At 34.1% G+C, this 24,118-nt stretch overlaps 1 protein-coding gene across 3 annotated transcripts in view; it reads left to right on the top strand.

The window, feature by feature from the left end:
• Positions 1-23,862, top strand: part of BBS7 (Bardet-Biedl syndrome 7) — a 41,919-nt gene extending 18,057 nt beyond the window's left edge. For all 3 annotated transcript variants that reach the window (XM_060148663.1, XM_060148661.1, XM_060148664.1), the window contains 12 exons: positions 477-607; positions 4,555-4,639; positions 5,385-5,487; positions 7,129-7,321; positions 8,542-8,616; positions 11,614-11,679; positions 15,900-16,039; positions 18,060-18,224; positions 21,201-21,310; positions 21,430-21,533; positions 21,686-21,809; positions 23,603-23,862. In XM_060148663.1, the coding sequence (XP_060004646.1) occupies positions 477-607; positions 4,555-4,639; positions 5,385-5,487; positions 7,129-7,321; positions 8,542-8,616; positions 11,614-11,679; positions 15,900-16,039; positions 18,060-18,224; positions 21,201-21,310; positions 21,430-21,533; positions 21,686-21,809; positions 23,603-23,736 (1,430 nt within the window). In that variant the 3' untranslated portion in view covers positions 23,737-23,862. The remainder of the gene's footprint in view (positions 1-476; positions 608-4,554; positions 4,640-5,384; positions 5,488-7,128; positions 7,322-8,541; positions 8,617-11,613; positions 11,680-15,899; positions 16,040-18,059; positions 18,225-21,200; positions 21,311-21,429; positions 21,534-21,685; positions 21,810-23,602) is intronic.
• The last annotated feature ends 256 nt before the right edge of the window (positions 23,863-24,118 follow it).

Below are 24,118 nucleotides of genomic sequence, written 5' to 3'. Positions count from 1 at the left end.
TTTTAAATTTTTATTTATTTATTTGTTTTTTTATATTTGCCGGTGTTGGGTCTTTGTTGCTGCGCTCAGGCTTTCTCTAGTTGCGGCGAGCGGAGGCTACTCTTTGTTGCGGTGCGTGGGCTTCTCGTTGTGGCTTCTCTTGTTGTAGAGCACGGGCTCTAGGCGTGCGGGCTTCAGTAGTTGTGGCACATGGGCTCAGTAGTTGTGGCTTGCGGGCTCTAGAGCAGAGGCTCAGTAGTTGTGGCGCCTGGGCTTAGTTGCTCCGCGGCACATGGGATCTTCCTGGCCCAGGGCTCAAACCCGTGTCTCCTGCTTCAGCAGGCGGATTCTTAACCACCGCACCACCAGGGAAGCTAATTTACCCTAGTTTTTTTTTCCTACACTGATTTGATATATATTTTTTTTCATTCATACTTGGTATATTTTTTACTATAATATCAATTTTATTGATAACTTATCATTTACCTTTTTTAAAGGTATTTTGTGTATTGACAGCTTTGACATTGTGGGTGATGGGGTTAAAGATTTACTTGTTGGAAGAGATGATGGAATGGTGGAAGTGTATAGTTTTGATAATGCAAATGAGCCTGTTCTACGATTTGATCAGGTAAGTTCACTTTTAAAAGGACTATATATGCTTATTATTAATCAATTATAGAGATGACTGACTTTGTGTTTTATTAAATGAAATATATTAAAATTTTGTGTTTGGCTTAAAATATCTCTGCTTTGACATTATCAAAATCTTCTCTAGACTACTCTTATGTTTGAATAAATGACTATTGCCCTCAAACTGAACAATAAATTACTTTTTTATTTGATTTCTAAATACTGTATATGCAAATTATTATATGTATTACCTTAGTTTCTATAATGCATAATAGATTACAGGAGTAACATTTATATGTTTAGGTAGCATAAATGAGATTGTGTTGTTTTAAAGTAATCAGGTTTTAGGAATAAACTTCGTATTGTTAAGACAATATCAAAAATATCCTTAAGCTGAGAGGGAAAAGTAGCAATTTCACTTCTCGCCACCCAGGATCCACAGTATGAGAAGAAATACTAGATAAGAGTAATTTTTAGTTCACAGATTTTAAGTGTAATTAAGCTTGTTTATCCCAAGGTGCAGAGTCACATGGAGAAGCATTCTGGCATAAACTGAATCTTTAATTTTCATAAAGTGGTGTTCTCCTGTCCAGGGTTTCCCCATCCTGCCTCATGCATGATGTATTGAGGCTGTTTAACGGCAGCAACAAAAAACCACAACTCAGTATGAACTTTTCTTTCTTTGTCTAATTTCTCTAATAGTGGTAAATTTCTCCCAGTACCTACTTTAATTGCATATCAGTAAATAACAGATGTTTTGGTACATAAAGTGTATTATTATTTAGGTAATATGGGGATAAAAACATTATACAACTTATTTTCTGGATTTATTTTGTACTTGTTCATCTTTCTTTGGTGCACAAAGTTACCTTGCTAATGATGCAAATAATAGTTTAGGCTTAAAAGTACATAATAATCCTGTGTTGGTGATCTCCCATTTTTTTATCATCAACCCCTGAGAAACTTTCCTATTTAGACCCCAAGTTTCCTCTTTGACTTCTATTCCAAACCCCAGTAATGACATAGCATGTCTCCCCTCTGCCAGGTGTGGCACTAAGAATTCCTGTCTTCCCAATCTTTCTTCTGTTTGTCTGATGATAGAGGTACTGCTTCCATGTTGTGTTAAGGCTGCGAATATGCTGCCTCATCTTGATTCATGACGTCACTCTCTTTATTGTTTTCCTAATCAGGAGAAGTCCTCTTATCTGACATAGTCTGGACTGATGGTTAATCAAAAGAGTTAAGGAGCAGATCATAAAAAGACAATATGTACATACCTTAAACATCACATTTTAATTTAAACTTATAAATATATATTTATTCACCAATATTTTGAGCAGTGACCAAGGTCTTTTCTTGTGAGTTCCCCTAATTGGCATTCCATGTTGTTACTTACATAAAGCATGTCTATACTATGTTGTCTATGATCTCCTGTGTTATGGTTCTATGACTGTTTTTTTTAAGGTGTAAGTTGAATTACCTAAATCTACAACTCCAAGACTTTTATAAAAAGGTACTTGAAGTACATAAGATAAATGAATTTCATTAAAATGTTGTATTGACAAAAAAATGTAGAAATTAACAGTTTTTTAATTTTTATAACTTTTTCTGAGTACATTAGGTTAAATAAGGTACTTCTAAGTGAGTGAAAGAGTAAGTTATAATTAATAGTCACTCAATAAACCACTCAGAAAGTGAGAATGTGTGTGACTCTTGACTCAGTAAAACATTCTTCTGTAGTCAGCTGGTTTCCAGTGTTTTGCTTTCAATATATAGAAGGAGGACCTAATCAAGGTGTCAGATGATACACCATTAAACATTTTCAGTGGTAGATCAGATGATTTTAGGTATGTAACTTGGAAGATATTTAAACAATAGAGTGAACTTTTTACAACAAAATTTCTTTTAGTCTCATCAATATCTTTATGGCACTAAGCTCGATTAGTGCTTCTATCTATGAAAATGAAGAAAGAATAGGACTGATGTTGAACTCAGTCTCATTCTACCAATATATAATTAATACTCATTGTGGTACATGAATAATTTAGAAGGAAAAACTGTCCTATTGTCTCATGAGATACATTTCCTGTAGAATTTTGTTTTAGTGGTTATTAGTTAAAAATATAAAACATATATTTGTCGATCAATTGTGAAATACTAATAATTAGACAATAGAAATTTCTAATTCTTAGAGTTTTTAATCACAGAAGATAAAAAAATTCTATTTCTTTTTTCTTGGTTGCAGAGAAGTATAAAAGAATTTCAAGCATATGAGTACATTACATTAAGATAAATATATGTGGGGGAAGTGGAGTGAAAATAGAAGTTTAGGGAACAATGTAAAATTTCCAGCTGTGAAAGAACGATTTGTTTTTTCATTTTTAAGTCAATTGTGTGTATAAATTTGTCTTGATATTTAGATTCATTGGGTATGATTGGAGTGTGATTATGTGACAGTTTTATTTTAAAATTATAATCTCTAAAACTTCCAGATATTACATTCTTTGTAACTATTTAAAGTGGTGATGAAAATCTGAAAGTCAGTTTAAAAATGTACACAGGGATGGATGCAGTTTTGTTTGTTTTTTCAGAATTAACTTTAGCGAGAACATGAACAAAAAAGTTTGAAGAATTCTAGTGTATATGAAATCCACTGGGACACTTGTTAAAAATTCACTTGTTGGGGAATTCCCTGGTGGTCCAGTGGTTAGGACTCTGCACTTCCCTTGCAGTGCGCACAGGTTCCATCCCTGATCGGGGAGCTACGATTCCTGCAAAATGTGCAGTGCAGCCAAAAAAAAAAGAAAAAAAATGCACCTATGAACCTAACTTCATGCAAATGTATAGTCAAACCTTTGTCACTTGAATCTCTCAGGTAATTAGCTCAGGAACAGCTAAGACAGCCTGATTTGCAGAATAGCTCAGAGGTTTGCCTCTTACAGGGAGGATGAAGAGAACTAGCATTTTTAATGCTGGTGTCCATTCCCTGTACCTTCCCCTTTAGGACAATGGTTCTGGGCCTTGCTTGATAATAATTACCTGGCAGAGCTACTGGTCAAACTCATTAACGGGTTGCCAACACATTTTTTTTAAATGAAAGAGAATAGATTAGAATATATCAGAGTGCAACACAAACCTTTTAAGTTATATCTGTTGTTGTGTATGTTCATGTGTGAATTATACCAGATTGCAATATGAAACTTATTGCTTGCTTTCCAAATCGCTTGAAAGCCACTGACCTAGAGTGCTTGTTAAAAATACAGATTCCTAGTTGACTCACCCAAATGATTATTGTCAGGCAAGTTTGGGAAGTATTGCTTAAAAGAGATATAAACCCTGAAGCATCTGAAAAACTTGGTCTCCATAGTAGCAAGTTGTCTAAAGTTTCCATGTAAGCTAGCGTCTTCTTTATTCTTCTAAAAAACTATTTGGAGAAAACACATGAGAGGTGGTCTGTGGAATTCAGGTAATAAACTAAATGTATTGAGAGTTTTGCTTATGTAATTTTTTTTTTTTTTTTTTTTTGGCCACGTGGCTTGTAGGATCCTAGTTTCCTGACAAGGGATGGAACCCAGGCTCCCTGCAGTGGAAGCATGGAGTCCTAACCACTGGACTGTCAGGGAATTCCCGCTTATGTCATTTTTTTAAAAAAACTTATTTCTTTATATAAATAAATGATTTTGCTCATTAGATGATTACTGTAGCTGAGTGGTACACACAAATATATGAATCATTTTCAATCTTCTTTCCCCAAATTAAAAAGCACTGGAATTTTCAGCCATTTGTGTAGGATTTTCACCTTTCCAATCTCAGTGTCTACACATAATAAGTATTCAATAAATATATGTTGAATGTTGGGAGACAGCAAAATAAGTTTTGTGGCTTATTATTTCACATATCTGTGAAATTTTATTAATGACGTGCTTGATCTTAAATTTATTTTAGACGTTGTCTGAGAGTGTCACATCTATCCAGGGTGGTTGTGTAGGGAAAGATGGCTATGATGAAATCGTGGTATCCACATATTCAGGTAAGGTAAATGGTAATAGCTAGTTGAAGAAAGAATCAATAATAAAAAATATAAATTTAATAAATTGCTTTTGATGATTGCTTTTTAAAATGTTTATTAGTAAGTCACTCTTACCTACAGCATTAAAAGCTCTAATGGTTAAAAAATAAGAAAGGAAGGAGTAGGTGTATTGATTTATAAAACAGTTAATATTTGAATAATACTTTTTAAAAGTACTTAGTATATCTCTAGCATCTTTGAAAATTAAATGATATCCTTTGGTTTAAAAAGAATATTTACTGAAATTTAGTTTGTTTTGTTACTGTGTACATTTCTTATAAAACTTGCTTGCTTTTGAGTAGGTCATTTTTGTATTCTCACAATAGTTATATGAGAGTTTAACTTGCCATGAAAATAATTTTTGAAAGACAACTTTTATTCATCAGCTGTTTTTGGCATTTGCCTAGAATGTGTTGACTTATTCCATACTTGAAAACTAAAACTTTAAATTGAGAAGTGAAAGATTTCCTTAATCGTAGTATTACAGTATTTCAGGCAAAACAAAAATGGTATCCAAAGTAATTTCTTTATGGTTTGAATATCTTCTAGCTTGATTTCTTTTGCGTTTTGTTTTGTCTTGTTGTTTGAAAAGGAATAAGTCCAAGACTAAGTGAGGTTGATGTTGGTGGACACAGGGGCATGTATCTTGGGTTTCTTTTAACACTAGCAGCACTTAACGGTGCACGATTGTAATTCATCTCTGCAGGCTGGGTTACAGGTCTGACGACAGAGCCTATTCACAAGGAAAGTGGACCGGGAGAAGAACTAAAAATTAATCAGGAGATGCAGAATAAAATTTCTTCGTTACGGTAATTTTGGATTTTTGTTTGCTTCTTTTTTTTTTCATTTCATAAAGTATGTGATTGGTTTTTTTTCTTATTTATAAATGCAGTATATTTTATTGGAAGGAATTATACATTTAATTAGTTTATGACCTTTTTAAATAAAAGCTTATCAGTTTGAGAAAATTAGCAGTAAGTGCTGATTAATATTTTGGAGTTAGAAATACACTTTTTATATGTTTTATTCTATGTTGTTTTTTTCTTAGCTCAAGAATTGTATTTTTTCATTCATTTATTATAAACAGTTACAGTGTTTTTTTTGTTTGTTTGGTTTCATAGACATTAGAAAGAAACCAACACAGATGGCTCTATTCCTCATTAATTCTCATGTTTACTGCTCTTGTGGACCCTTCTGAGTCTGTAACTTTGGTTTATAAGTTTTCTTACTGGAAATGAGTAATGTTGACTCTCTTAGACACAGGGATTGCTTTCATGACCTGTTCAATTTGACAAGTCCTGTGAAAATGGCCTCAAGGAAAATTGCTGCATACAATGAAGAAGTGGGAGTCACTGAAACTTTTAATGACTATTCTCCTTACCCTAGCCCTTCAGCCCTCAGCCCTCAGGAGTGAGGGCTGATCCTTTTTTGGTGGTAGTTGATGGCTACAGAAGTTTTTGAGGCAACCAAATGCCACAAGTACTAGTTCACTAAAGCCACACCACCAGTTCACCACAGACCAGTTCACCAAAGTCACCAAGAGAGAAAGCTCTAATGTTCATGCAGCAAGGACACCAAGGAGAGTTAATGAACTACTATCTCATGTCCTCAGTACAATACCTCATATTTATAACCAAGTCAGCCCCCTCCTGATTCCACTGGAATGTACGTTCACGAGAAGCTTATGTCTATTTTGTTCATTCAGCACCCGGATCCTAAGTACATAGAGTCACTCAGTAAATATTTCTTGGGCGAATGAATCTTTTCTTTTGTTTAGTGCACAAATCCCTTCCAAGCGCCTTCCCAGACTTTTCCCCCTCAATTGGGGCTAGTAGCTAAACCTCATGTTGTTCTACCCTAGTTACTATTTACTTCCTTTCCCTTTAACTGGAGCAGCTCTAAGCAATGCCTGCACAGTTCAATCTCCAACACTTGGTAGAACTTCAGCTGTACCTCTGGCTCGTGATTACCCTTGTGGTCTCCAATATATTCATACTCAGCAGCCTTCTTATTTTGTCTTTTGCCCCTAATGTCTTACTGAAAGGTACATGTTTACTGATTTCACACGTTCTGTTTCTTCTTATTAAATCTAATATGTTCCTCTACCCCAGAACAATCAGTTTCTTTTCTGATTAGTGCTATATGTGACTGTAACCAGATTCATGTATTAGGATTGATTATTTGCAGCCTGCCTTGATTCTTACAATGCCTTATTAATATTGCTGGTGTGGGGCTGAGTAGATGTTTTAGTTTTTAGATCAGAGTTAAATAATGTGGAACCATTAGGTCAGTCATAGAAGTAAAAATTTTGTTCCTATTAGTGTTATAGTTCTAACTCAACCAATAAAAATGCATTTTGCAGCAGTAAATGTCTCAGACTTTTGTAAATATTCTAAGGATCTCAAATGTTTATACTTATAGGTGACAAATTTGTATATATTTTCCTCTAGGAGTGAGTTGGAACATCTGCAATATAAGGTACTACAGGAAAGAGAGAAATATCAACAGTCTTCTCAATCAAGCAAAGCAAAATCAGCAGTACCTTCATTTAGTGTAAATGACAAGTTTACATTAAATAAAGATGATGCCAGCTACAGCCTTATCTTAGAGGTTCAGACGGCGATAGATAATGTCTTAATACAAGTAAGCAGAATGTCTAATTTCTTTGTTTTATGGCTGGATCTATTTTGCAAACAAGTCGTATGCACTAATTATTATTGAACACTTTTAAACGGTGATTTTAAATGTTTATCTTAATCTTGCATTAGCTAATCAGTTGGCTCATAGATTATTTAAATTATGTCTTTATTTTTTATTTATCCCGTACATATTAAACAAAAGACCAATGGACTTAAGTTTCAGGAAGACCTAGAAAGGACATTAAAGATTTGTTCTCTGGTTAGCCTTTAGGAGAATCTTAACAGAGATGTGACTTAGGAAACTCCAGTATTTTATATCCTTATTAGAACCTTTTTTAAGCTCCAACTACTGAAATAATACAGCCTGCTCATTAACCATCAGTTTCTAGGTAGATAATCTCAAAAGGTGAAACTTAGGGATAATAATATATAACTCCATTTATCAATGTATTTAATTCTTTTTTCTTTTTTTATTATTAGTTTTTTAAAATTTTTATTTTACATTGGAGTATGGGTGCCTAACAATTATTTTTTCTTTAAATTGGAAGATATTCAGGGAGTGGAAAAGGATGATAGTAGGATGAATGGAAAATAAGCAAGATGGAAAACCCATCAGAAAATGAGAAAAGAATAAAGAGGAAGAAGACAAAGTTTTAAAAGATGTGAGGGAGAGATCAGATTATTAATTAAAACTTAGAGGCAGAAATGTCTCTCAGGTAATGCTAGCTCAAGGGCTACTGCATTGAACAACTCCAGAAGCACCATTCACACAGAACACAGTGCAACAGCATTGTCCTAGAAGCTACCTCTCTGGAGGAGACCAAAAATTATCCCCTTTCTGTGTTACAGGTGAAGTAAGAAATGATAAAAATGAACTGATATAGTAAGAATGGTCATATGATTATTTGCAGCCCATGGTAACATTTTTAGCACTGACAAAAAAAAGTAGGAAGAGTATACTTTAAAGAGAGTGATGAGAGATGAAATTCTGTGATCTGATTAATCCAAATTAGAAAAAAATAGGTCATTGTAATATAACTCTTATTCTTTATTATATTTATTTTCTAGAAGTGCATATTATCAAATACAAGTTAAGAGAGTTCATACTGTCAAATTTAGAGACAAACGTAAACTAGAGCTAAGGAGAACCCTTACAGAAAATTTGTGTTGTGAGAATTTTTAGTTTTTCATCTAAACCTTTTTTTTTTTTAATATTGACTGTAGAGTGATGTTCCAATAGATTTACTAGATGTGGATAAAAATTCTGCTGTTGTCAGCTTTAGCAGCTGTGATTCTGAGGTGAGTAAAAATATAAAAAATTCTTCAAATGCTTTCATTTCCATTATGCCATTTTGTATAAAGCCTGTAAATGCTACTAGTGTTTGATGTTTCTTCTGTATTTCCTTTCATAACCCTTCCCTCAAAATCTGCTTCTACTCTCTTTCCCTATCCTCAGAAAATCCAGAAACTGGAGTGTTGTCCTAAATTCCTTCCTCTCTCTGATCTGTTAAATCCAGTTACAGTAGTTCCCTCCTTTTCTGCTGGAGATACATTCCAAGATCCCCAATGGATGCCTGAAATCAGAATAGTACGGAACCTCTGTATGATACGGTGTTTGTTTCAGCATCACTATTTTTGCACTTTGGAGCTGTTATTAAGTAAAACATGGGTTATTTGACACAAGCACTGCAATACCATGAAGGTTGGTCTATGTGATAACTGAGATGGTTCCTAAGTGGCTAACGGGCGGGTAGCATATACAGCATGAATATGGGATGATTCATGTCCCAGACAGGATGGAATGGGATGTCACAAGTTCTCATCACACTACTCAGAACGGTGTGCAATTTAAAAGTTATGAATTGCTTATTTCTGCAATTTTCTGTTTAATATTTTCAGACCACAGTCGACTGTGGGTAACTGAAACCCTGAAAAGCGAAACCACAGATAAGGGGGGGTGCTGCTGTAGTCACTAATTTTTGTCATTTCCACCTCCTTGCTCTTCTACGTCGACTCTGCTTCATTTGCACTTCTGTTAACCTTCCAGGTCCTCATAATGCTTTTGCTTGAACTCCCCGTCTGCCAGTTTCTGTGCCTCCAGTATTGCCTGTCACCTCCACGCTATGCTGTGCACTGCCACCAGAGAGGCCTTCCTAAAAGACAAACATCCCCGTGTCATTCCTTTTCTCAAAACCTTTTAAAGATTCCTTATTTCCTGAGCTGCATGTAGGTCAAGATTCCTCACTGTAGCATAAAAAATCTGTAATTCAGCTCTTGATTACATCTCCAACTTAATCTCTCACCAGCTGCTACCTTCCCTCCCATGCACATGATTTCTGCCAAACTGAAGTTCTTAAAATTTCTTGAAAATGCTTTACAGCTTCACACATTCCTACATTTAAACATGATCTGTTCCATCTGCCTGTCTTTCCCCACTTTTTCTTGTTGACTCTTGCTTAACCTTCATTCAACAGACATTTATTGAACACTTACTGTGTGCAAAGTACCTGGGATGAGACCATATCAGAGCTTTTGGACGTGCTTACTGTATCACTTCTTTCTGCATGGTACTGGCTGACTAGCATCTCAGAGCTTAGGTGTGGCTCCTGAAGAGAAGTTAGGGTTCAGAGAAGGTCTGGAGCAGCTGCATTGGAGAAGGCCAGCCAGAGCAGGAAATGGTGACTGGAGTTGGCATTAAAAAGGGAAGGATAGGGCTTCCCTGGTGGCGCAGTGGTTGAGAGTCCGCCTGCCGATGCAGGGGACACGGGTTCGTGCCCCGGTCCGGGAAGATCCCACATGCCGCCGAGTGGCTGGGCCCGTGAGCCATGGCCGCTTAGCCTGCGCGTCCGGAGCCTGTGCTCCGCGGCGGGAGAGGCCACAACGGTGAGAGGCCCGCGCACCGAAAAGAAACAAAAAAAAAACAAAAGGAAGGATAACAGGAGTAGATAAAGAACAAAGTTGATAGTTATATTAGGGAATAATTTTCAAAATAATTTCAGAGTAAAGCTTTTTTTTTTTGATAAGAGATTTTATGGCAGTTGTATTATTTATCATATGTGCTTTGTCATCCCTGTTTGAGAATAAAACATAAAAGGATTAAGACCTACATTTTTATGATCATTTAAAAAATCAAGTTAGTATGAACTTCAGATCTTTAATTCCTAAGTTACAGTGAAAGATTAACCTGTTTATATCACTGCAGGATTCTTTGAAATGAGTATTTCATACTAATTTAAAACCTATTTTCTAGAATGATGGCTTAAAAACAAATCTTATGGAGATTTCAAGTATATACAGAAGGAGAAAGAATACTGTAATAACCTCCATGTACTCATCACTAACTTTAACATATGGCCAGTCTTGTTTTATGTTCTTTACCCTCTCCCTCCCTATCCCAAACCAAATTCCAGACATTTTATCGCCTTTAATTAATATATATAATTTTATCCATAAATACTTAAATATTTGTTTTTAATTACACACAATATTTGTTTTTAATTACACACAAGTATATTTATTTTTAAGTTGACTGATCCTCTGTGTTTGCTGAGTTTAAATGATTTGAAATTAAAACATTTGAATTTTCTTTTTAGCATTAGCATTCTTTTTATTTCTTCAGTATTTATTAAAAATAGGGAAATAGCAGTGCCTGAAAATTTCATATCAAATAGTTCACGTTGCTTTGTCTGATTTTGCAATTCATGCACACAGATATACTCTTCTGTTCTTAGTAGTTTATTATTCAATTTTAAGAAGTTATCATACTTGAAGTAACCTCTCCAATTTTGTTCAACAAACGTGTTGAATGCCTACAGTCTACCTGACACTATGCTATTTGCTGGGAATGCATAGATGAGATATTTCTCAGTTGTCTATAAGTATGTGTGAAAATCAAATACATTCAACACTGAACATTGATGTTTTTACCTTTATAATGCAAACATTAGGAGTTTGCACTGCCAGTTAAATTTTTGGGAGAACAATTAATATTTTAAAGTGTTATTGGAGAGATTTAATATGGAAAGAGCACTGAGCTTTAGAGTCTTAAAGATACGAATTTGAATACCATTACTTACTGGCATTTAGGAAATTTACCTAACCCTTCAAACCTCAATTTCTTCATCTGTTAAAACTTACCACATAGGGTTGTTTGTAGGAATAAGCATAAAGCTCATAGCATGGTCCCACCCAAATAATGGGTGCTCAGTAAAAATAAATATTATTATTACTGTTGGTGCTGTTGTTATTGTTAAAAACATAGATTCATCCTTTTCCTCAACTTTGAATTCTTCCTAGTCAAATGACAACTTTCTTCTCGCCACTTATCGGTGCCAGGCAAATACCACGAGGCTGGAACTAAAGGTAAAACTGTTTGAGATTACCTTTATTTGAAAGTTTGAACTTTCTTGTTTCCTTGGTAAATCTTGCAACATACGATATCATTTCTTTGCATTAAATTTCTTCCTGAAATGAGCATTTTGGAATAATGTCTTTTGAATGACCTATTAGGTTTTAATTCAGCCCAAACCACTCTCTTTTCTGTTAGCACTCAACCAGTCACGTTCTCTAAAATTACCAATCCTAAATTTCCTCTAACTGGAAATATTTTTTATAATTTTCTATTATGGAAAGTTTCAAGCATACATAAAAGTAATGATTCCAGTTTCAGCGATGATCAACTCATGACAATCCTGTTTATGCTGTCACTCTCCATTCCAAATTATTTTGAAGCAAATACAAAATACTTTATAATTTTATTAGTAAATATTTCAGTACATATGTTTAAAAGATAAGATCTCTTTTTTCTAAGTGATTATGTAAAATTTGTATTTTTAAAAAATTTTTTATTAGGGTATAGTTGATTTACAATGTTGTGTTAGTTTCAGGTGCACAGCAAAGTGAATCTGTTATGCATATACATATCTCCACTTAAACGATAAGAACTCTTTTTAAAAACATAACCACAATACTGTTATCACACCTAAGAAAAATAATAATAATTCCTTAGTATTATCAAATGTTTAGTGTAGTGTTTTTTTTAGTTTGTTTGATCCAATCATGGTCCAAATAAGGTAATTTGGTTATTGAAGTATCTGAGCGTTTGCCCTATATTTTCCTATTATCTGGATTTTTCTGATTGCATTCCAGTGATGTCATTACCAACTATTCCAGGGAAAATCTTTGAAGTTTCCTTTTGCAATTTACTAACATAATCACTTTTATAATTAAATACTGATTGTAGCATACAAGTTTATTTTAGTTATTTAATTTTTAGTGTGAAATTTAAAAAAAAATTATTTTTGATATGTTTATGATCCAGAAATTAAGCACTATAACTTTTTCCTGATGTTCTGAAACTCAGAGTATGCTTTTTTCAAGAGAGATGCTATTGCACAATAACTTTTTCATATCTGGTTAAGGAAGTTCCAGTTAAAATGTAATTTTTTTCTAAACAATTTATTTTCATCTGTATAAGTTCCCTTTCATGTATTTTGAAAGAAAAATTGAAAACTGGTATAAGTTCTAAAGGAATATACTTCAGCATATTTATGTAACCTAATTAAACATTTAGATTACATTCACTGAGCTAGATTGTGCCAATAAATTAGGAAGTAGGCCTAAAAATATTAAAAACCTATGTTCTTTTTTAAAATTGGATATAATAACTTTAAAGTTCAGAGGAAAGAGTAAATGCCTGAAAAGAGCCAACAAAACTATGAAAAAGGAGAAAAGGTGGAACTTATCTTGCCCTATGGTAAAATGTACTATCAAACTACTATAATAAAAATAATGTGGGGTATTTACAAGGCCTAAATAAATAGGTCACACAACAAAATAAAGTTTAGAAATATAGCCCAGCACATATTTATGGGAATTTAATGCCCAGCGTTTTTAGATAGGGAAAATTCTATTAAATTACTATTTTTATTTAAAAATTGCTTTTGGTGGGACTTCCCTGGTGGCACAGTGGTTAGACCCACAGCAACTAAGACCCAATGCAGCCAAAGATAAATTAATTAATTAAAAAAATAAAAATTGCTATTGGTACAACTGGCATCCATCTGGAAGAATATTAAGTGGATTCTTATGCCATATATTATAAAAGATAAATTCAGATGAATTAAGTACCTAGTTATTTTCAAAAAGAAGCTGTCTTCCAGATAATGGGTAAATATCAGAATATGAAGACTGCCTATAAGTTGTTTAAAAAGACTACCCAGGGTGGTCCAGTAGTTAAGAATCCACCTTCCAATGCAGGGGACGCCGGTTCAATCCCTGTTTGGGGAACTAAGATCCCACATGCCACGGGGCAACTAGGGCCGTGCACCGCAACTACTGAGCCTGTGTGCCACAGTTAGAGAGCCCGCGTGCTGCAACTACTGAGGCCATGCACTCTGGAGCCCACATGCCACAACTAGAGAGCCCACACACCACAACTTCTGAGCCCACACACTGCAATGAAACATCCCGCATACAACTAAGACCCAACGCAGCCAAAGAAAGAAAGAATCTTGTTCCTTAAAAAAAAAAAAGACTACCCAATTAGGAAAATAGGCCAATGTGGATAGGCAGTTCACAGAAGAGGGAATCAAAATAGCTAACAAATATTAAAAGAACATATTCTACCTCATTATCAGTTAGGGAAACTCAAAATAACAAAAATCAGTTTCCGCTTGTCTAACAGATTGGCAAAAATTTTGAAAAAGCAGAATTACCAGGTGGCAGGATGAGGAAAAGGACACTCTCAATCATAGCTGAAGGAAATAAAAATTCTTATTGCTACTTTGGTAAAATAGGCTATAATCCCATTTGTTGGAATCTATTTCATAGCAATAAAATCACAGTATTGTACACACAGCATTGTTTGTAGAGGCAGAAAGTTGAACCAAAGTGAACACTCAGTAATTTAATGTTTGAATAAATAGCTGTTTATCCATTTCATAGAATATTGCAGAGCTGCAATAAAGAAGGAGTTGGTCAATTCCTGTTAACATGGAGCAAATTCCATGAAAAACACAAAATGCAGATAAAAGTCCTATATATGTATATATATATATTATCTATAATATGAAGAAATGTATAAAAAGAAACATACCTCTCTGATATGATAGGTCATACAATAGGGGGAAGGTATGGGTGGGATGGGAGTGGGAAGGAGGTGATGGTATTAGGAGAGGCAGAGATAAGGGAAAAATCTGGTTATTAGAAATAAAAACAAAGATGTCTATGATATAAATAGAATTTAGTCATGTGAAGTTATGCATTTATTTTTGTACATCTGCATAGAGAGATGTATGAAAGAAAGGTTGACTATCAAAATAGCAATATTGATCATCTCTGGGTGGTAGGATTTCAGATTACTTATATGTTAATCCTAATTTTTCTTCATTGTGTGGATTTTTAAAAAATGAATATGAAGTATATAATCAGAGAAAGCATTATGACTTTTCTTAATATTATGAACAATTATATTCTTTTTTTAAAGTTGATACTGCATTTACAGTTATTATAAAATATTGGCTATATTCCCCGTGTTGTACTAATTGTGAACTTATTGTGGAAAAACTTACGTGCCAGTGTAAGCTTACCCTTTAAAAAGAAACCCTAAAATAGAGCTTTATCAGATCGATTTTTATTTTCCTTCTGTATTTTTATTCCTTATCTTTTCTCTCTTCCCATTCAGAACAATATTTTCAGTATAAAATTTGCAAAAAATCTTGCTTTAAACTTTTATTTATGTTTCCCATTTAGGTAAAACATTGATTTTTTTCCCCCCCTCACATGCCAGGAAAAGTATGAGCCGATGTATCAGTTAGATTAGAGAATACAACCTGTTGTAATACAACAGGTACTACAATCCACTTCATGAATTGGAACAGAGAAGAGCTGAAAGGGACAGGAGGGAGAAACTTGATTGCTTTCTAACTCCTAAAATTAGGTCTTCATAATTTCATGAATTAGGGTTTTCTGTAAGTGTTTTAAATTCTCAGGATATCCAACTAGCCATATTCAAATAGCTTAAAAAGAATTTCCTAATCCAAATATGTCATAAGTAAATTGTGAGTATGCTTCTCTATTTTCATAGAAAGTCAAGAATTAAGTTCTTGGAAACATTTTTTTTTCTGTCAGTAGGTTTTTATAACAATAGCCATATGCTATAATACCCCTATTTCTGAGAAAATGAAGTATTAGTTATTGACCCACTTATCCCTTCAACAAAAATATCTAAATTTTAACCATTTTTTTTATGTGAATCTTATACAATATATTATACACCTACACTTTTAGATGTGATAGGGTGGTGTGTGAGAATGTCTGTCTTTTGGAATGACAGACCTAAAAAATATGTGGTGGGGATGACTTTCATAGATGGATTAATTTTGCTTTTGATTTCCAAAATCTTTTAAAATTTTCTTTTACGGTAGAGGTAAAAAGTTCTTGTTTCATAGAATGTCCTTATTTCCTTCAACATATTACAGAAGAGATTACGGTCTGAGTGCCTGCTTGCTTGTGTTGAACATTTTAAAGATAGCCTTTATGTTGCCAGATTATTCTTATTTTCTTTCCTCTTTTGTGTTCAGATTCGCTCAATTGAAGGCCAGTATGGGACACTTCAAGCATATGTGACTCCAAGAATTCAACCCAAAACATGTCAGGTCCGCCAGTACCTTATCAAACCCCTTTCACTCCATCAAAGAACTCACTTTATTGATCATGACAGGTAGGGCAAAGGAGGGAGAAGTTTATTTTTAGGATATTACATGATGCAGATAAAGTTGCTTTTTATTTTAGTAGTGTAAATTCTGGTAGCTAGTTGTGCTTTTTAAAAATTAAATAAATATTTAAATGCTGTGTACAGGTTTCCCCCGCTATCTGAAAGTAGCGTGTTCCTATGAAACCTTTCATAAGCCAAAATAGCATAAAGCGAAGAAGCAGTTACTGTAGGACACATCTTGATAATGGATGCTCAAAATAAATTGGGATAAAGCACAGATGCTCACAGACAGTTCAAAGCTATGTGGCCTGATGAGTGTAGTTCCTGGAGAAGGAACTCGGCGGGGCTGCTCTCAGTGCTGCTGGGGTACTTGCTGCTTCGGTAACAGCCGCTGCAGAACAAACGCTGAGGCTGTTTTTGCTTTTCACCTTTTCTTGGTAAAAGCAAAAATCCTCTTTGGATTTCTCTTGGTTACCGAAAATAGGCACTCGTGTAGGCCTTTTGTAAAAACAAAGTGGCATAAAGTGAACTTTCAAAAAGCAGGGGATACCTGTATTATTTCTAATAGACGTAAGCGTCTTTGTCTTCTTTTAGAGGCTGATTTGAGCTGGAATTTCCTATCTTTCTCATATATTTACCATTCTGAAATCAGTAGAGTAATAGTTCTCTGTCTCAAACATCTATCGTGAGAAAATACTGTTTAGCATTTGAGTTCTCTGTAAACAGGACCTTATTGTGTTAGCCTCAAACATTATATTTCCTTTCTACTTCACCTCAGGGAATACTGGTAGAGCAATTAGTTGTGATAGTCCCTATTATTTCTAACTTCCATTCCAACTTAATTATCCTCCTGGTTATAGTTTTTCACTTTCTTTTCTGAAAATGAGAGACCATGGCCTTAAATGAAGAAGGGAAAGAAATGAACAATTAGTGAATACTTGCCCTGTGCCATGCATTGTGCTCAGTGCTTAGGTGTTACCATTTAAGTCTTACGGCAAAACAAGTAGTAATGTTTGGAAAAGTAAGTAACTTGTTGATATGAGAAACAGAGTGAAGATTTGAGGCCAAAGCCTATGTATTTTTCTATTGCAGCTTGTAATTTTAAAGGTATGTAATTTAAATACGATATAAGGAGAAAAGTTCCTAAGGAAGGTTTTGGGAAAACATTAAAGAGAATGGATTCTCTGAGGGTGTCTTCCTGCTTAAAAGTCAAAGTTGTTAAAGGAGGTATAGCGTGGTGTTCTGGAAAGAACAGCAAACTGGGACTCAGGAGACTCAGATTATATAGCCTGATATCTGTTCCTACATGACTTTGGGAAAATAATTTAAGCTCTGGGCTTTAGTTCTCTCATCTGCAAATAGAGTTGGTGTGGCAATCTCAAAAGTCCTTTCTATTCTGTATTCTCTTAAAATTCTTTCTGTACCTTTAATTCCATAAACTTGCATTTTCTTAATTCTTTATCCATTTGATTTATTTTAAATTTATTTGATTTAGTTTACAACCTTTTGTGTATGTGTAATTTGCAGATAGAAAGTTAATTCCATATCCCTGCAAAATAGAAGGTATCATTCCCTAACTTTCCCAGTGGCGTGCAGCTAGCGTTTCAAACCCATGTCCATCTTACTTAAAAACCCAATTCTTTGCCTTCACATTATGCTGATTTTTTCCTTTAGGAGATTCTTATGTTTTGTAGTTCCTATAATATAAACACTAGATGAACTTTTAAAAAATGGAATTTACCTGAGTAAACTGAATTGTATTTGTGAAGGCATGTTATAATGAAAACAAGCTATTTATGTCACTTAACTGAATATTAGAAGTACAGGTATAGGTAAGCATTCTTTTTTTTTTTCCCTTGAAATCAAAATGTTTCTCTGATGGCTAAGATAAATCTGAGAAAAATTAAAAGGCTGCTTTTCTATTTGTAACTACTGTTGCAAAATTCTGTTTTTTAATGTGTTGAGTACATATAATACCTCTGTGTATTCCCAGACAAATATGTGTACCTCTACTGTTTAATTGCAGACCCATGAATACACTGACTTTGACAGGCCAGTTCAGTTTTGCGGAACTTCACTCCTGGGTGGTTTTTTGCCTGCCTGAAGTTCCTGAAAAACCTCCAGCAGGAGAATGTGTGACATTTTACTTTCAGAACACCTTCCTGGATACACAACTTGAAAGTACCTACAGGTAAATAAAACTTATTCCTGGTTCACAAGTGTTTTTTATATAAATGGAACTTCTAAATTTTCATAAGTTTTAAGGCAGTAATAATTTGCAAATAATATGATTGAAAAACTATACTGTTTAAGAGAATCTTTGAAAAACAAATGGAATTAATGAGTTTAAAAAATGATTGACTAAAGATGAATATGAAAGGGCAATACCTTTCCAATTCTCAGCCATAACCAGTTAGAAAATAAATTATTTAAAAAGATTCGTTCAGAGCAGCGATAACAATAACAAAATGTTCATGTAAAATCTGTAAGAATATTCTTTATTAGAAATACATAGAACTTCATGAAGAAAACTTTAAAATTTTATTGACATTAAAGACTTGATTTAATGGAGTAATATATTCTATAGTTATCAATATGAAGACAATGTAAACATGCAAGTCCTTCCCAAATTGATTTGAACATTTATCCTAATTCCAGTAAGAATTACAAGAAGAATTACCATTGAATTTCTTTATGCAAAAATAGGAAATGGCTCAAGAACTTGAGAGCTTAGAACATGCAGGCTTTTGAAGTGACCACATTGAGGTGAAGGTCATTATTCCTTGACACTCTTCTCAAGCTCCCAGTTGCCCTCCTGCCCCCTTCACTGTCACTCCCTACTCATCTCCCATAGGCTCCCCTAATTTCTGTTTCTGAATATAGTAGAGGCTAAAATTTCCTTCTCTTTTGTTCTTTTTCTGAATGTGTTGGGTAAAGCTGGTTTCTCTACATCTGCTTTGAGCTTGTACCCTCATACTTCTGCAAGGTTTTTGCATTCTCATTCTCTCACATCTGCAGGTTGTTTTTGTTTGTTTGATCTTTTGTTTTTTGATTTTGTTTGTTTGGAGGGGAGGAGGTTTCTTATCTTCTCTCTGTCTCTGTCTCTTAAAGCTTCTCTCCCTAAGCAGTTTACTGAGGTATTCTACTTTCTGCTTCCTAGCTGAGACTTTACCATGCTAGGTTCTGGAAACAACAGTGAACACATAATTTTACCTCTGAATATAGCCTTTGGGACCAAGAACTCTCCAGAAATCTAATTGGTTTTAGCATCAGTTCTATGGGGGTGTTTCACTGTACCCTCCAGGGGATCTTACCTGTGTAAACCTGGAATCATGACTTCAGTTTTGAAGTACCACAGCGAACCTCACGTTTTAATCATAGCAGACAATTTGACAGGCCCCTGGCATACTACATATTTTTATAATAGCATACCTTTGCTTTTTACCATTCTGTGTCTTTAAATATTCTTTCCTTAATAGTCAAAACTCTACTTATTCTTCAAGGCCCAACTCAATAGGTACATTTTTTAAGTCTTCCTTGATTCTATTCTCTGTTCCCATAACATTTTATTCTTACCTGCCTTAGGTTTTTATTGTTATTTTTTTGAAGTATATAATAATTTTTATGTAAGCTTGTCTGTAAATCAGATTGTAAGCTCTGGGCAGAGTTTATTCTTAATTAACTTTGTATGTATCCTCCAAGTATCTAACACATGGCTTTGAACATAGTGGTACACAGTAAAGGTTTTTTGTTCCATAAAATACATATATATGGAAGAAGTATAGAAGCGTGTACTTTGGAGACAGACATACTTAGGTTTGAATCTGGCTCTGTGACTCACCAGCTATTTGCTCTTAGCTACATTACTTAACTTTCTGGGTTTCAGTTTCTTTTCTGACGAATAGAAATAGTAGCACTTACTTCACTGAATTGTGATGCTTAAAGGAAGATAAACCACGTGAGTCATTCCGCAGTGCCAGGTACTGCATAAGTATTTAATGTTAAATATTATTAATTAAAATTGAAGACTAGTGAAAAAAATCTCATGATTTCTAATACATAATTGGGATCAAAATAAGTGTGTATTATTCATCTTTCTAGAAAAAAAGAAAAAAAAAGCAGTCAATATAAAAGCAAACAAAAAGGCAACACTGAATATGTAAAAGATGGTATATATTAATTAGGAAAATTTTGGTCATCATAAAAAGGAACCAAACGTAAGCAGGCTTAACCAAATAAAAGGAATTTATTAGTTCATATAACTTAAAAGACTAGCAGTAGTCTGCCTCAAGCATAACTGGATCAGTGGCTTAACTGATATTGTCAAGACTTTATCCCTTTCCATTGCTCAGCTGTTTTTGTCTTCTCTTGGCTTTCCTATGTAGTGCCATGGTGGCCACCAACAGCTCCATCCAGCTTTATATCTTTTCAGCTACCATAGCCTTTCTTTCCCACTAGTTCCAATAAAAGTCCCAGGATTGAGTATCATCGTTGAGTCGTGAACCACTGTGCTCAGGGGTATGGAATACGCTGCTGAAAACTTCCTCCTGAAGTCCCAGAAATGGGGTTGGGGCCAGTGCCAATGAAACTATATGGATTGAAAAGGGTGAGAGAGAAAGAGAGAGAGAGAAGGAGGGGTTCCATAAAGAAAAAGAAGGGTCCTGTGAACGTAAGAAGTGGCAATGGATGCTGGGCATGGAAGAACAGAAGATGTTACTCTTAGGTTTGATATTAGCTTTCTTTTAAGGATGAAGCATATAGTCATGCTGTAATTTATGTGATTACATAAAAAAAACTTATATGAAAGCAAGCAATTCTAAATGCATTTTATATACATAGGGGTTAGCTATTGGAAATTTTATTAGTGAAAATGAAAAGAAGTTGTTTTAAATGAAGAACTTATATAAATTGTCGTATCTTTCGGAGGCATGTGTCTAACATCTTTTATTCAGTTTTACAAGTATGTTTAGAACTTGAATCACTACAACAGTAAAAGGTTACATGTTTAAATATGTTTTACATTAATAATGAGATGTGTATATAAAGAAATCTAAAATTAAATGAAGTCTAGACACAAGGTCCTATTTGCAAAATATGTATTTATTGGACATATTTATTGGATGTATTTCCTTCTAAAGCTGTTCTTTTAAAAATATTAATTTTATAGAAAAGGTGAAGGAGTTTTTAAATCTGACAACATTTCTACTATATCCATCCTAAAAGATGTGCTCTCTAAAGAAGCTACAAAAAGGAAAATTAACCTCAACATATTATACGGTAAAAAAAAAAAAGAATCATTCTTTCTGTTTTTGGGGGGGGTTGTTGGTTGTTGTTACAATAAGAATGTTCCTGATCAAAGTGACTTCTCTAATTGTGCCTGACTTAACTTCTTATAGAGATAAATGAAGTATCAGTCAAACACACATTAAAGCTAATCCACCCAAAGCTGGAGTACCAGTTGCTTTTGGCTAAGAAAGTGCAATTAATTGATGCTTTAAAAGTAAGTATTTGTGTCACGGGACTCGTGATCATTATTTTATTGTGATGGGATTTCTAAAATTGTAAAGACCTTAAAGTTTTCCACTTTAAATCCACTTTACACTGGATTAAATTTTGAACATTAAGTGCTTCTGTTTTTAACTTTAAAATAAGGAATTGCAGGTTCATGAGGGAAACACAAACTTTCTGATACCAGAATATCGCTGTATCCTAGAAGAGGCAGATCACCTACAGGAAGAATACAAAAAGCAACCTGCACATCTTGAAAGACTCTATGGTTAGTGAACTATTCTAGAATACCTTGTCATATTTCTTTTCTACTGGCTGTTTGCAAAGGATCACATGAGAGAAGCTGGGCAGAAGGAGACAGGCAAAGATTACAGCAGTCATGAACCAGTAACAACCCATGTACTGCCCAATATATTTATTTTGTCAAGTTGGTTTTAATGTTTAATATTTTTACTAGATAAAATACAAATAAATATTAAGAAGTGAAATAAGTCTAATGCAATGAATTTATATATATGAAGAAACCCAGTGTGAAATGAATGTATCCTATGAAGCATTACAATTTAGGCTATATTTCACACAAATAATTTTCAGTTTTTATTGCTATTCTGAAATATCAAAATGCAGCATTTAATATTTTTATGCAAAATTTAATAGGGGGTATATATGTGCTGTGTCAGTTTATGTTTAAAACTCATTCTGCTTTGGTGGTGAGAAGTTGAATGTTTCACAGTTGTATTGAAAAAGCAAGAGCAAGAGGGAGGAAGGAAGGAACAGCTTAAGGAAACATTTTTTGTGATCTTTATGTAAGACCTATTGTGCATAGCACGCCTATTTATTTATAACATCTTTATAATTAGGGGGGATATTTAATCCTTACAACAGCTCAGCAAGGTAGATAGTGTTATCTCTGGTTTTCACATCTGTAAACTGAAATCTGAGCTTAAGAATGTGTTGTCACATAGGTAGGTGGTGGCAAAGCCTTCATTAGAACCTCCTTGCCCCCAAATGCAAGCTGTTTGCACTGTGCCGAGTCTTCTGTAGAGTCAGTTGGTATCATCAGTCCATATTGATCCTTAAGATCTACCTAATGAATTTATTTTATGCCCAGAGACTTGCTCATAAACGGTAACAATAATATCTAATATCTTAATATTTACTATGTGGCAAACACATGATCTTTTATCCCCATTACAACTTAGAAGATGGGTGGTGCAGAACCACCATATCTTATCACCAATTCCACAGTCCAGAGAGCTTTGAAATCAAAAACTTTGTTCATAAATCATTTGGCAATAAATCTGACTTGATCTGAATTAATGACAAAACCTCACTTAAACTGATATGAGGTTATTTATAGTTTTTTTATTCCACTTAGTATGAATATTCATATATTTTGTTGCAGAAATGTTATGTTTTGTTATCAGATGCTGCCACTCACTTTCCACGGGTATTATGCCATATATATGGTATATTCCTTTTATTATCTTCCTAAAATGTGAAAAATTCTGAAACACATCTTGCATCAAGAGTTTTGGATAAAAGATTGATAGCTTGAATTATTCCCACTATATATATGCAAAAACTCAAAGGTGAAATAATTTGCCCAGATCTTTGAAACTAGAAATATTTGCCTTCAAGTCAAATCCTAAGAATGGTCAACATATAGATGGGATATTTTAATTCAGATAAAGCTGTTATGAACAGAATATGTCTACACTGTGTCAAAATGGTCAGCCTGGTGGAAAAAAAAAACCCACTTGTTGTAATTTTATATATACCAATAGCAGTTCAAAACTGGCCAGCAGTTGATTGTCTGAATTAATAGCTTATAGCCAATTGTTAAGAGGGTTATTAGCCAAATGATTTATATTTTGAAACTTGCCTTAAAATCCCCCCCAAATATTTTTTGATGCATCAATCCTTTCAGATTTCTGTATGTTAAATAATGGAATTACAGGTGCTTAGAAATAGATTCTCAAGCAGTCGCTTACTTTCATTAAATAATGTGTCATTAATAGAATTAATCAATGACAGAAAATTAACATTTTTTCTTTATAGGCATGATCACCGATCTTTTCATAGATAAGTTCAAATTCAAAGGCACCAATGTAAAAACCAAAGTGCCTCTTTTACTGGAGATTCTGGACAGTTATGACCAAAATGCATTGATTGCTTTCTTTGATGCTGCATGAAATATAAATAAGGTAAAGTTCCAAAGAAGTTGTATGTTTAAATTAAAAATGTTAAAATAGAATTGCAAGCTAACTGTATATACTTTTATTTCAAGTGCGTTTTTTAATATTATCTAAAAATATATGTTATGACTTTTTTTTAGTAATGCTTCTATTTTTTTTGACAAATGGAACTTTTTTTTAATTTTTAAAATATTTATTTATCAAACAACCCATATATTGTTAATATAGACATCGTGCAAGGTTAAAACATATTCAAACATCAAGATCCGCATTCAGGGCTTCCCTGGTGGCGCAGTGGTTGATACTCAGCCTGCCAATGCAGGGCACGCGGGTTCGTGCCCCCGTCTGGGAGGGTCCCATGTGCCGCGGAGCGGCTGGG

The sequence above is a fragment of the Lagenorhynchus albirostris genome, chromosome 4 (assembly GCF_949774975.1).
Source record: "Lagenorhynchus albirostris chromosome 4, mLagAlb1.1, whole genome shotgun sequence".
NCBI lineage: Eukaryota > Metazoa > Chordata > Mammalia > Artiodactyla > Delphinidae > Lagenorhynchus > Lagenorhynchus albirostris.
The sequence above is the reverse complement of the archived record's forward strand: the minus strand, read 5'-3'. Positions and strand labels throughout refer to the sequence as shown.